The 11,051-nt window shown below is 62.2% G+C and overlaps 1 protein-coding gene across 1 annotated transcript in view; it reads left to right on the top strand.

The window, feature by feature from the left end:
- The window catches only part of MAN2B2 (mannosidase alpha class 2B member 2), a 65,524-nt gene that overhangs the window by 11,507 nt on the left and 42,966 nt on the right, over positions 1 to 11,051 (top strand). The window contains exons 8-15 of the mRNA XM_015565804.1: positions 1 to 91; positions 625 to 763; positions 2,310 to 2,443; positions 4,471 to 4,748; positions 7,678 to 7,869; positions 8,402 to 8,654; positions 9,586 to 9,696; positions 9,770 to 9,962. The exon at positions 1 to 91 is cut by the window's left edge and continues 24 nt beyond it. Coding sequence (XP_015421290.1) covers positions 1 to 91; positions 625 to 763; positions 2,310 to 2,443; positions 4,471 to 4,748; positions 7,678 to 7,869; positions 8,402 to 8,654; positions 9,586 to 9,696; positions 9,770 to 9,962 — 1,391 coding nt within the window. The remainder of the gene's footprint in view (positions 92 to 624; positions 764 to 2,309; positions 2,444 to 4,470; positions 4,749 to 7,677; positions 7,870 to 8,401; positions 8,655 to 9,585; positions 9,697 to 9,769; positions 9,963 to 11,051) is intronic.

Below are 11,051 nucleotides of genomic sequence, written 5' to 3'. Positions count from 1 at the left end.
CACGCGCTACATGTGGCCCAGCCCCCGGCCCCGCCTGGACCCCCGCTGGGCCCTGAAGCAGCTCCAGAAGCTCCGCTGGGCCGTCTCCGAGGTAACGCGCCTCTGCGGGAACCTCCGCGTCGCGCCCTCCCCGTCCAGCCTGGTCACTGCTGGCCCCGTCGCAGATGAGATCATTGAGGGCCCCTGGTGACCAGCCTGGATGGGGTGCGCTGGATGCAGGCCCTGCTCTGCTGTGTGGCCTCGGGCACGGGATGATCTGAGCCCTAACCTCGCCCTGTGCCGTGAGAACACACGCCCACCCAGTGGGTGGGGGCAATCGAGTGCCATAATGTGCAGGACCCGCTTGGCCCGGGGCCGCGGCGCAGGGACGGACTGAGCCCAGCGTGTCCCGGGGTGCCCAGCAGGAGCGACGGGTCTTCCCCAAAGTCAGCTGGTTCCGCAGGTCAGGAAGGCACACACCAGCTGCTCGCCTCCCTGCGCCGCGGTACCCCTCTGTAAAGGGCGAGGGACCCACCTGCGCCCACACCTGCTGAGCGGAAGGGCAGCCAGGGCCTAGCAGGCGCGGGGCCCGCCAGCTCTCGGCGGGCAGGCGGACCCATTCTCCCCCCTCTGGTGGGGCGGCAGGTGCAGCACCACGATGGCATCACCGGGACGGAGGCTGTCAAGGTCAGGGACATGTTTGTGCAGCATCTGAGAGCAGGGATGCAGGCCGTGCTCCGGCTGATGGCCGCCATCGTGCTGGACCGGCCCCGAGACTCCCCAGGTACGCGAGGCCCGCAGGGTGGGGTGCGGGCTGCGGGTGCGGACGCCCTGGTCCCTTCTGAGAGGAGAGCCTGGGGGCTGGGGCGGGGCCTGAACACCTGACCTCCTGTGCCCTGACCTCGCCTGACCTTGGGCAGGTGCGTCACCGCTCCGAGCCCCCGTTCCCTCTCCCTGCACAAGGGAGGGCTGAGCATCGGCTGGGGCTCTCCCCAGGCTGGCTCCTGGCCCGCCTCCCACTCGGCCTGCGAGGACTGCTCCTGCCCTGCTGTTCTAGCGGGGACCCGGGGAGACGGCGCTGCACCCCAGGCCTGCCGCTGCCCTGTGCTGTGCAGGCCTAGGTGCCCCGGGAACCTGGTGTGGCTGGGCCCCCGCCCCGGCCGAGTGTCAGCGTGGGCACAGGCACCCAGTGCAGCCGGTGGACCCAGGCCTTGACCGTGAGGGTGTCATGAGTTCACAGTGACGATCACACCCACCTGACGGGTCTGAGGGGCTTCAAACCCACAGGCCCCCACCCTCAGCCTGCTCTCCGCACTGAGCCCTTCTCCCCTCCATGTCACTGCTCACCTGGCCTGCTCCCTGCCCCCCGCCCCACGTATCTGTGTGGGACCCCATCCCACCTTCAGACTCTGGGTAACCCTGGGGCCGGGGGCAGCACACAGCGCCCGCCTACAGGCCTGGGCTTGGTGGGAGAGACAGACAGTCATGGAAAGAGCAGGACAGGGCAGTGACCACACTGCCTGGCAGGGCAGTCCCTGCCCACGTGCTGGCACGGGCAGTGGTGCAGCAAGGGGTCAGTGGAGACGACTGAGGGCACCGCAGCCCAAGGGAGCGGCCGAGCGGGGGCAGGCGCTGGACAGCGTGTGCTGTGCGCGGGCTCAAGGCGTGGTCAGAGCTGGCTGCACGCGGGGCATACGAAGGGACAGAAAGGGACTCGGGTGCACACCCGGGGGTCTCGCATGCTGGGCTGGGCAGCTGGACTTGACTTTCCAGGCTCCAGAGAATCTCCGGTCACTCTCCGTGCCGGGCACTCAGAGCCGCGGGGCCTGGCCTCAGGAGCTGGGCTGCCGGGGGCGGCGACTCTTTCTCTGGCCTCCGTGTCCTCACCCGCAGGGTGGGCTGACCAGGAGGTGAGCCAGGAGCACACGGAGCCTCCGCTGTCCAGAGGCACTGGGGACAGGGACATGGCGCCGAGTGGTGTGGAGCACCCTGCAGGGAGCACACCCCATCCCTGTCCTCTCCTGGGAGCCCTGCAGGGAGCAAACCCCCTCCCTGTCCTCTCCCAGGAGCCCTGCAGGGAGCACACCCTGTCCCTGTCCTCTCCCGGGAGCCCTGCAGGCAGCAAACCCCCTCCCTGTCCTCTCCCGGGAGCCCTGCAGGGAGCACACCCTGTCCCTGTCCTCTCCCGGGAGCCCTGCAGGGAGCACATCCGTCCCTGTCCTCTCCCGGGAGCCCTGCAGGGCCAGCTCTCACCTGTCTGTTTCTCCATCACTGAGGGGCCCCCCATGGTGTCACCTGAGAACAGCAAGGAAAGCCCACCCTCCTTGCAGGCTCAGAGCCCAGGGGACACTCTGCCGCGGTCTACAACCCCCTGGCCCGGACGGTCACCACTGTGATCAACCTGACCGTGAGCTCCCCCCACGTCACGGTCACGGACGAGTCAGGCCGCCCGGTCAAGGCCCAGGTAGGGGCACGATTGCTGCTGCGGACGCACTTGCTGTTGCTGACGCCTGCCCGGGCCAGGCGCTCGCAGGGACACCGACAGCCCCGCCCCCCTGAGGACATCCATGTGGGCGTGTCCACTGCGGGTTGGAGGGATCTACCCAGGGGACCGACACCAGGCCTGGGCAGCTGACGTGGCCACAGGTCCCGGGACAGGCCCTCCCTGGAGGGCCTCGGCGTGGCCTGCACTGCGGGGGCCGCTCGCCCTGCCCTGAGCGTGTGTGTTTTCTAATGTAAATGCCCACTTTGTGAGGTAAAGGTCTTCCTGTTCCTTAAAGGGGTGGTTTACAGAGGTGCTGATATCGGGGCTGCCTCTCAGCCCAGCACCCAGACACCGAGGGGCCCCCCACTCTGAGTGTGTGGTCCAGTCTCCTCTCCTCGCCTGCCTGGAGCCGGACCTGGTGCCCTGGGCACCCCTCCTGTCATCCTACGGGCCCTTCCCTGGAAGGTGCCACCCGTCAGTCATTCAGCAGACACTCCCCCGTGCCTGTTCTGGGCCTGGCTCTGGGCTGAGTTCTGGGTCTCTGGACACGTCACTGTGGGGAGGGCAGCAGCTGCTGAAGGGCCAGGGAAGACATGGCGCGGTGCCCCGGGAGCCAGGGCTGCAGCCCCTGCTGAGACCGGAGGCAGGGGAGCTCCTCCGAGCAGGAGGCCTGGAGGAGGTGTTGGTCTGTGCAGACCCAGCATGGCCCCCTTCCCACCAAGCGCAGCACCACACAGAGTAAATCACTGACCGGCTGTTCTGGAGCCCCTGCCACGTGTCTGCGCTGGTCTAGGCACTTGGGTACTATCCCAGCCAAAGTCCCTGCCTTCTAGCCAGAGGGACAGGCAGGGAACCAAAGGAGAAAGTGCAGACGGTGACAAGGAAAGTCACTGGGGAGGCTGCGGGGGACAGACGCCTGCAGCGTCTCACCAAAGGCTGGTGGGAGGCTGTGTGGGACCTTTCGGGGTGTGCTGATGGGCCTCCCCAAAAGGCTTCCCACTTGCCCTAAGAGCAAGGGGCATGGCCAAATGGGCCCCGTGTCTCCTCCAAGCCCCCTCCCCAAGCCAGAGAAAGGGGATGGAAAAGCCCCCCCCCCCGAAAGTGTCCCTCCGAGGGAAATTGGAGGATGGAGGGAGAAGGTTGCCCCCTCCCGGGAGGTGGTCTCTTGCAGAGGGAACAGCATGGAGAATGGCTCAGGGGCAGGAAGCAACAGGAGTTGGGAAGGAAGGGCAGTTGGTGGTGCTGGTGCCAAGAGGGAGGGAGGTCCCTGTTCGGGCGCCAGATGTCGTGTAAGACTCCTTCCACGTTCTGTGTGGAGTAGGGTTCGGTATCTGAAAGAGGAGCTGCACAACAAATGAGGGAAAAATGACAAGAGATAATTTTGCAATATTGGGGGACCAGGGGGCCAAGTCCCGAAGATCTTTCACCGATGCTCAGGCCACTCCAATCTTTTATTGATCTGGAGTAGCCCTTAGGGTAAGGAGGTTTCAATGACACACAGATCAGCAGACGATTTCCAGGAATATACAGAGTATCTGATTAGCTCATCAGTAGACAATTTCCAGGAATAGGCAGAGTATCTGATCAACAATAATCAACAAGGATCTACACAAGTATCTAAGGAATTAAGTGAACTAAGGTGGGGATGATGCTTCAACTACCATTACCTAAATTAACTGAGTGGTTCCTAGATTAACTGGGTGGTGCACAGTCCTGACCTTTGCTAAGACTTCAAAGGTTACTAGCTTTTGGGGGTCTCTGTCTAAACTCAGCTAGTGAAGACAATGAATGGACTCCGGCAGCAGGGGAGGGAGATGAGGCCAGGCCTGGAGCCTGCTGAGCAGGGAGGATGCAAGGAGGGGAACTCAGCTTAGTTTGATGATGGAAAGATGCCCTGCCTCCTGGGTAGTGAGCGCCCTGCACAGGAGGAGGGCATGCTGAGGGTTACTGCGGAGACGAGTCCTCCAACCCAGAATCTCTTTTACGTTGAACATTTGGCCCTACAGGTCCAGAGATCGAAGGAGATCCCACATAAATATGACTTGTATGTGCTGACCACGATCCCAGGCCTCAGCTACCGGTACTATAGCGTCAGGCCCACCGAGCAGGCCCTGGAGGGCAAACAGGCAGCAACCGCCACCATGGCCTTCACCTCCAAGCTTGACCGCAAGCCAAGGAGACTGAGCACCAGGCCCTGGGGCAAGAAACTGGTGTCCGTGAACAATGACTGCTACACTGTCTTCCTAGACCCGGACACCAACCTGATGCACAGCATCTGGGAGAGGTGAGGTGCAGCCATTGCTGGCTCTGAGGTGGAGGCATTCCCTGAGGCCCGAGCTGTCACTCCCGCACTGGGGACTTTATTTCCTCTCCTGAATGGGGGAAGGGCTTGATGGGGGTGGAGGTCTTTCAGCATTTTGCCATCTTTGTTTCTAGGAGGGTGAATTTTGGCCAGTGCAAAAAAGACTTTCTTGAACTTTTTCATTCCAGAGCTGTTGATCCTGAGGAAAAAGGGATATTGAGGGACCTCCACGCCAGGGAATAAATATAATAATCATTTTACCCCCTTTTTAAAATTTAGTGAAACATAGAATTCATTAATCTATTCACTCACCCACCAAACTATCCATCTACCCACCCACTCACCCATCTATTCACCTATTACACCTCCATTCTTCTGTATAACCCACCCATTTATCCACACACCTGTCCCATCCATCCATCCATCCATCTGTCCATATCTCTACCCATCCACACATCCATCCATTGAGTCATTCATCCATTCATCCATCTATCCATCCACTTATCCATCTATTTGTCCATCCATCCATCCATCCATCCACTAACCCATCCATTTTTGCACTCACCCATCCACATATCCATCAAACTGTCTGTTGATCATCCATCCACCCATCTCTCCCTCCCTCCATCCATCCATCCACTCATTCAGGAGCTACTTTCTCACAGCAGAGAAGGCAGCTGACTCCCAGGAAGGTCTCCCTGGTAGTTTGGGGCCAACCCTGACCATGCTTAGGCCACAGCCCAGGCAGCTTTCATTCGAGCCCAGCTCCCTCTGCAGAGCCCCATGTCCATGTGCTGAAGTGATCTCCAACCAGGAGTGGGAGTGTGGGAGAAGGAAAGGGGGGGGGGAGGGGAGACGAGGGAGAGGAGAGCGTGGCTGTGAGTGAGTGTCACCCGGAGCTCAGCCCCAGGCGGCTGTCAGCAGCTCTGCAGGCACAGAGGTCTGGGACTTCCCTCCAAATGGGACCCTTCGCGAGGGCTGTGGCCGGTGGGAGGACCGAGAGCAGGCGGCGGAGGGGAGCCACAGAAATGCCCCGAGCTGCTCCGAGCTCCCTGGTCAGGTGGGAAAAGGTGGGGTCAGCCGCTGGCTTTGGGTCCTTCCTTGCTCAGTCCTGCACACCATCATGAATGCCCCTGCGAGGGCCAGCTCCAGCTCGCCACTCCTTCCTCCCAGCCCTCGACGCCCACACCTAAGCCAGGACCCACTGCCCACCTCCTGGCCCCTGTCTCCTGCCAGCTGCTTTAGGAGAGGAGAAGGGTGTTTCTCACTGGGCTCCCTGAAGTTCCAGTGAGCTCACCGCAAAGCACATCTGACGCATTCTCAGAGAGGAGCTGCTGGAACTGGAGTGGGGGTGCTCAGAGGAGACCCCGGGAGCCCGGCCGGAGGCCTTGAAGGGCCAGAGGATCTGCTGGCACAGATGAGGGGCATTGTGCCATAGGAGGGAACGCCTGGGCAAGGCCTGAGGTGGATCAGAGCTGAATTACTGTAATTCACACACCATCCCATTCACCCGCTTGCCTGGATGCATCTGTGATTTCTGGGATGTTCATGGAATTGTGCAAGCGTCACCACACACACTTTTAGAGCATATTCCTCATCCCAAAGGGACGTCTCATGCTCCCTGTCTCCTGCTCCCCGCAGCTCTAATCTCTTCTCTGTCCCCCTGGATTTGCCCAATTTGGAGATTTCATAAAATGAAAGCAGACCACAGGGGGTCCTTTTGGGACTGGCTTCTGTCACTCAGCATCAGGTCCCCAAAGCTTTATCCGCGGTGCACCCTGGAGGCGCACGGCGTGCCTTTTTCATGGCCCAGTAATACTCCACCGCTTAGCCACACCAGTTCATTTATCCAGGCCACTGCGGACGGGCACTTGTGCAGTTCCCACGTTTTGGCTCTTCTGAGTCATGGTGCTGTGGCGATGCCTGTGCCTGGATTTGTGTGCGTGTGGGTTTCCTTTCCTGGGTGGATTCCTAGGAGCGGAGTCACTAGGTCACAGGGTACATCTGTTACATTCCCACGGTGTTTCCCACGGTGCCAGCTCCATCTTCCAGGCCCCCCTCAGTGTGTGGGGGCCCAGCCTCACCGGTGCTCGTCGCCTTCTGTCTCTCTGCTGATGGCGCTCCTCGGGTGTGACGCGGCGTCGCATCCGAGGGGGTTCTGACTTGCCTTTCCTCGCTGACCGGAGTGCCGGCATCTCTTGCGAGGCCTGGCGGCTACCTGTATGTCTTCTCTGATGAAATGTCTGGGCAGATCCTTTGTCCAGTTTGAAATTGGGTTGTCTTTTAAAAAATGTGTTTTTATTGATTTCAGAGAGGAAGGGAGAGGGGGAGAAAGAGAGAGAGAGAGAGAGGGAGAAAGAGAGAGAAAAACATCCATGGTGAGAGAGAATCATGGACCAGCTGCCTCCTGCACGCCCCACACTGGGGACGGAGCCCACAACCCGGGCCTGTGCCCTGACCGGGAACCCAACCGTGGCCTCCTGGTTCACGGGTCGACGCTCAACCACTGCGCCATGCCGGCGAGCTGAGTTGCCTTTTTATTGTGCGGTTGTAAGAGTTCTTTATCTTTACCGCATGCAAGTCCCTGTCAGGTGTGGTCTGCAGAGCCCCCGTTCTGGGTGACTGGTCACGTCCTTGGGGGCGGCCTGGGCCCAGACGGGAAAGGCCCAGATGGACAAAAAGGAGCCTTTTCCCTTCCCTCCCCTTCGGAGGGCAGAGGGGCCTCGCGGACGCCTCCTCTTCCGCACTGTCCCCGGCACTGTCCCCAAGCCACCCCCAGAGTGGGTGCAGAGGCACTCATCCTCCCTTCGCACCTGCAGAGAGAGGCGGCAGCCTGGCTCCAGCTCGCGAGGGTGATGCCGGGAGACACTGCCAGCGGCAATAACCCTGCTCTGTTGGGCTCCTCTTGTAGACAGAGCAACCGGACGGTCAGCGTGACCCAGCAGTTCCTGGAGTACACCGTCAACGGCGACAAGAATGACCTCCCCGTCTCTGACAACTACGTGTTTCTGCCTAAAGGGCCTGCGGACCCCGCGTGGGAGGCGGTGAGCGTGGAGGTGGTGCGCGGGCGCCTCCTGACGGAGATCCGGCAGTACTTCTACAGGTGCGCGGCCTCGGTGCACGCGGGCGGGTGCTGCGGGCCCACCTTTACCAGCTCCTGCTTGGCAGCTGCCGCTGGATGGAAGTCCGGTGCAGGAATGAACGGCTCCAGGCCAGGCTTTCTGGCTGCGTCTGCACGTGCTGTCACCTTGGCGGTGTCCGAGCGGAGCTGGGACAGGAACCCGCGGTGCCAGTGACTGAGCACAAGAGGAGTTCTTGTGTTTTCCCCGACAGGAGCCATCGGGCCTGGCCGGGCTCTGCGCCGTCAGGGAACCGGCGCCTCCCGTCCTGTCCCTGAAAAGGCACCCTGCCCACCCACCCACCTGCGGGAAGGAGGGGGAGAGAAGCACCTGCCCTGACAATAATTCTCATCACTGATGTTTCTCTCTCTCTCCCTCTCTCTTCCTCTCTGAAATCAATAAAATATATTAGGGAAAAAAGAAAAGAAAAGAGAGAGGGCAGGAGAGGAGGGCGGAAGGAGGAAGGGGCATCCAGAGGCCCGGAGGCTGCGTACCGATCTGGCTCTTGTCTCTCAGGACGTTGGAGGCCAAAGAGCACACCTACGCCATCTACTCCCGCCTGGCGCATGTGCCGCTGGGCGACGACCGGGAGCTGCTCTGTCGCCGCCTGGAGCAGGAGCTGCGCGTGGGCCCCCTGGAGGTGAACCGCGAGGCCATCCTGCGGACCAGCACCGGCCTGCAGAGCCTGCGGGTCCTGTACTCGGACAGCAACGCCTTCCAGATGCAGCGCAGGCTCCACCGGGACTACCCGGCCCACACCATCTCCCGGGTGCGCTGGCGAGGCCTGGGCGCGGGAGGAGGGGGGGGGGCCTCTGCGGGAGCACCCCCTGCTGCCGGTGGGGGTGGAGCCCAGGCTGGGTCAACCCGGTGTCTGAACCGGGCTGCCATGCGCTGAGGACAGTCCCCGGGGGGCCTCAGTTTCCCCTTCTGTAAGATGAGGTCTCGCTGGGCAGGATTGGTCTGAGGGTTTGTGGGATGATGCGTGTCCAGGGCTGACCGTGTCTGCGCTCTCAGCGGAACACGGCGGCCGCAGGGCCTCCAGTCAGACACAAGGTCCGGCGCCCACGCCTTCAGCTCCCAGTTGGTGGCCTTGGGCAAGTGACTGATCTTCCCTGTGCCCGTGCCCTCTCCTTGCCCCGGGTTGTGAGGGTCCCTGGGAGAATCAGGGGAGCGGGGTGCTGGGCACCTCGTGAGCCTGCAATGAGCCTTTGTTTTTTCTCCTTCCACGGGATCCCCGCTCCGCTCCGCACTGCCTGCCTGAGTGTGTTCCCCGCATCTCTGTTTGCTGGTCCTCACCCCCTGCGGCCAGGGCCCCCCCGGTCCAGCCTGTCACCCCGGGGGGCTCTGTCCCATGGGAGCCAGAGGCATGGCCGTGGGGCTGCTGCTCAGATCACGGCCCTACGCCAGCACCCCGCGGCCCAGGGCCCTGGCGGGCCCGTGTCCCTCCCTCCCTGCAGCAGTTGTCCAGAGTGGGTCTTTGCGCCCCATCTACAGAAGGGGAAACTGAGGCTTGAGTGGGCTCAGGTCCCCAGCTCACAGGTCAGGAGGCAGGGGAGCCGGATGAGTCCCTCCCCCATGGCACCTCGAGCTGCCGCTGCACCTGAGCTGGGCTTGGCTGGGGTGGCCAGAGGGCGGTCCCTGACCAGGTGGCCTGCCTTGCCTTTGCCCGACGGCCCTCCTGGCCATGTCTGTGCCCACAGAATTACTACCCCATGGTGCAGTCGGCCTATATCGAGGACAGCAGGACCCGGCTGGTGCTGCTCTCTGAGCAGGCGCACGGCGTCTCCAGCCAGGGCGACGGAGAGGTGGAGGTAGGCGGGGCCCCGTGCTGCCCCCCACGGCAGCCCCGGTGCCGGGGGCCTGCCACCCAGCTCTTCTCTGCAGGTCCTGCTTCACCGGCGGCTGTGGAACAACTTGTACTTGACCCAGGTCTTCAACGTCACCCTGAAAGACTCCTCCATTGTCCGCCCGGTGTTCTGGCTCCTGCTGGGACCCCTGTCCCTGACCACTCGCCTGCGCCCGCAGAGTGGGCTGGCCCTACAGCACAGGCCCGTGGTGGTGCTGGGAAGGCTGCCTGGTAAGGGGGTGCCGAAACGGAGCCTGTCAGGCCAGCGAGAACCTGGGAGGGTGGGGGTCCTCGGGGCCTGGGCTGTGTGCGCCGTGAGGCTGAGTCCTCTCCTGAGGGATTCCTCGTGGGATGTGTCTTGAAGAGACGCGGTCACACAGGTCCGGGATTCAGGGCAGACAGTGGGCGGGGCTGACCAGAGGGCCCGTGACCGGTGGGGTTAGGTAGTGTGACCCGCAGGCCGAGATGAGCCTGTGGGCCAGCTTTGAGGGATGTCTTAGGGTTCTCGTGTTTGACAGGAAAAGCGCCGATGGAGCAGCTGGAGGGGCAGAGACTCAGGGTGGGAGGAGGAGCTGGGCAGCGGCCGCGGCAGGCGGGCGGCCGGGCAACGCTGGGCTTCTGGGGAGCCATCTCTCCCAGGACTGCTGGAGCTGCTGCCTGCCCCTCCAGACCCCATGCTGGCCACCAGTGCTCTTCCTGGCAAAGGCAGCCGCTCCCACGGAGGGGCGTGTGCCGTGTCTGAGAAAGCTCCGAGGCTGCGCTCAGCTCCCTCCATCCGGCCTCACTCCAGCCTCTGTTGGCTGAAAGTGAGAGAAATCGAGCGAAGGGCAGGGGTGTAACGCGTACCGAGCTGGACCCTTCATGAGGCTGCTTCTCCCTCCTCTATCTTCTCCCACAAAGGAATGGAGACGCGGACTTTGGGTCTCAAATGCTAAAGTCCCAGGGAAAGATTGTGATTGGCCCTATGGGATCACATGACCCCAGCCTGGACCAATCACTGTGGCCTGGGGTACAGCAGGGAGATGGCACTCCAGCTGCAGCCCAGAGTTGAAAGGAGCATTTCCCCGGAAAGATGAGGGGCTGAGGGGTCTTCAGAGCAGAGACCCGGGGTGACCAGACAAGGGGGGAGCTGGCTTCCCCGGCGTGACTGGAAAACAGGGCTCTGTGTGAGCCCGTCATCTGATCTGGATGCACCATGTGCCCCTCTGGGCCGTGGTCCCCCATCTGTAGCTGGCAATGGGTGGACCGGAGATTCAGGGTCCGCCCAGCTCTTAGATTCGTCATCTGAGCTGCTGGGCCTGTGGGAGGAGGGCATTTGGG

The sequence above is a fragment of the Myotis davidii genome, unplaced genomic scaffold, assembly GCF_000327345.1.
Source record: "Myotis davidii unplaced genomic scaffold, ASM32734v1 scaffold960, whole genome shotgun sequence".
Taxonomy (NCBI): Eukaryota; Metazoa; Chordata; class Mammalia; order Chiroptera; family Vespertilionidae; genus Myotis; species Myotis davidii.
Note: the sequence above shows the minus strand (reverse complement) of the source record. Positions and strands in the feature narration are given on the sequence as shown.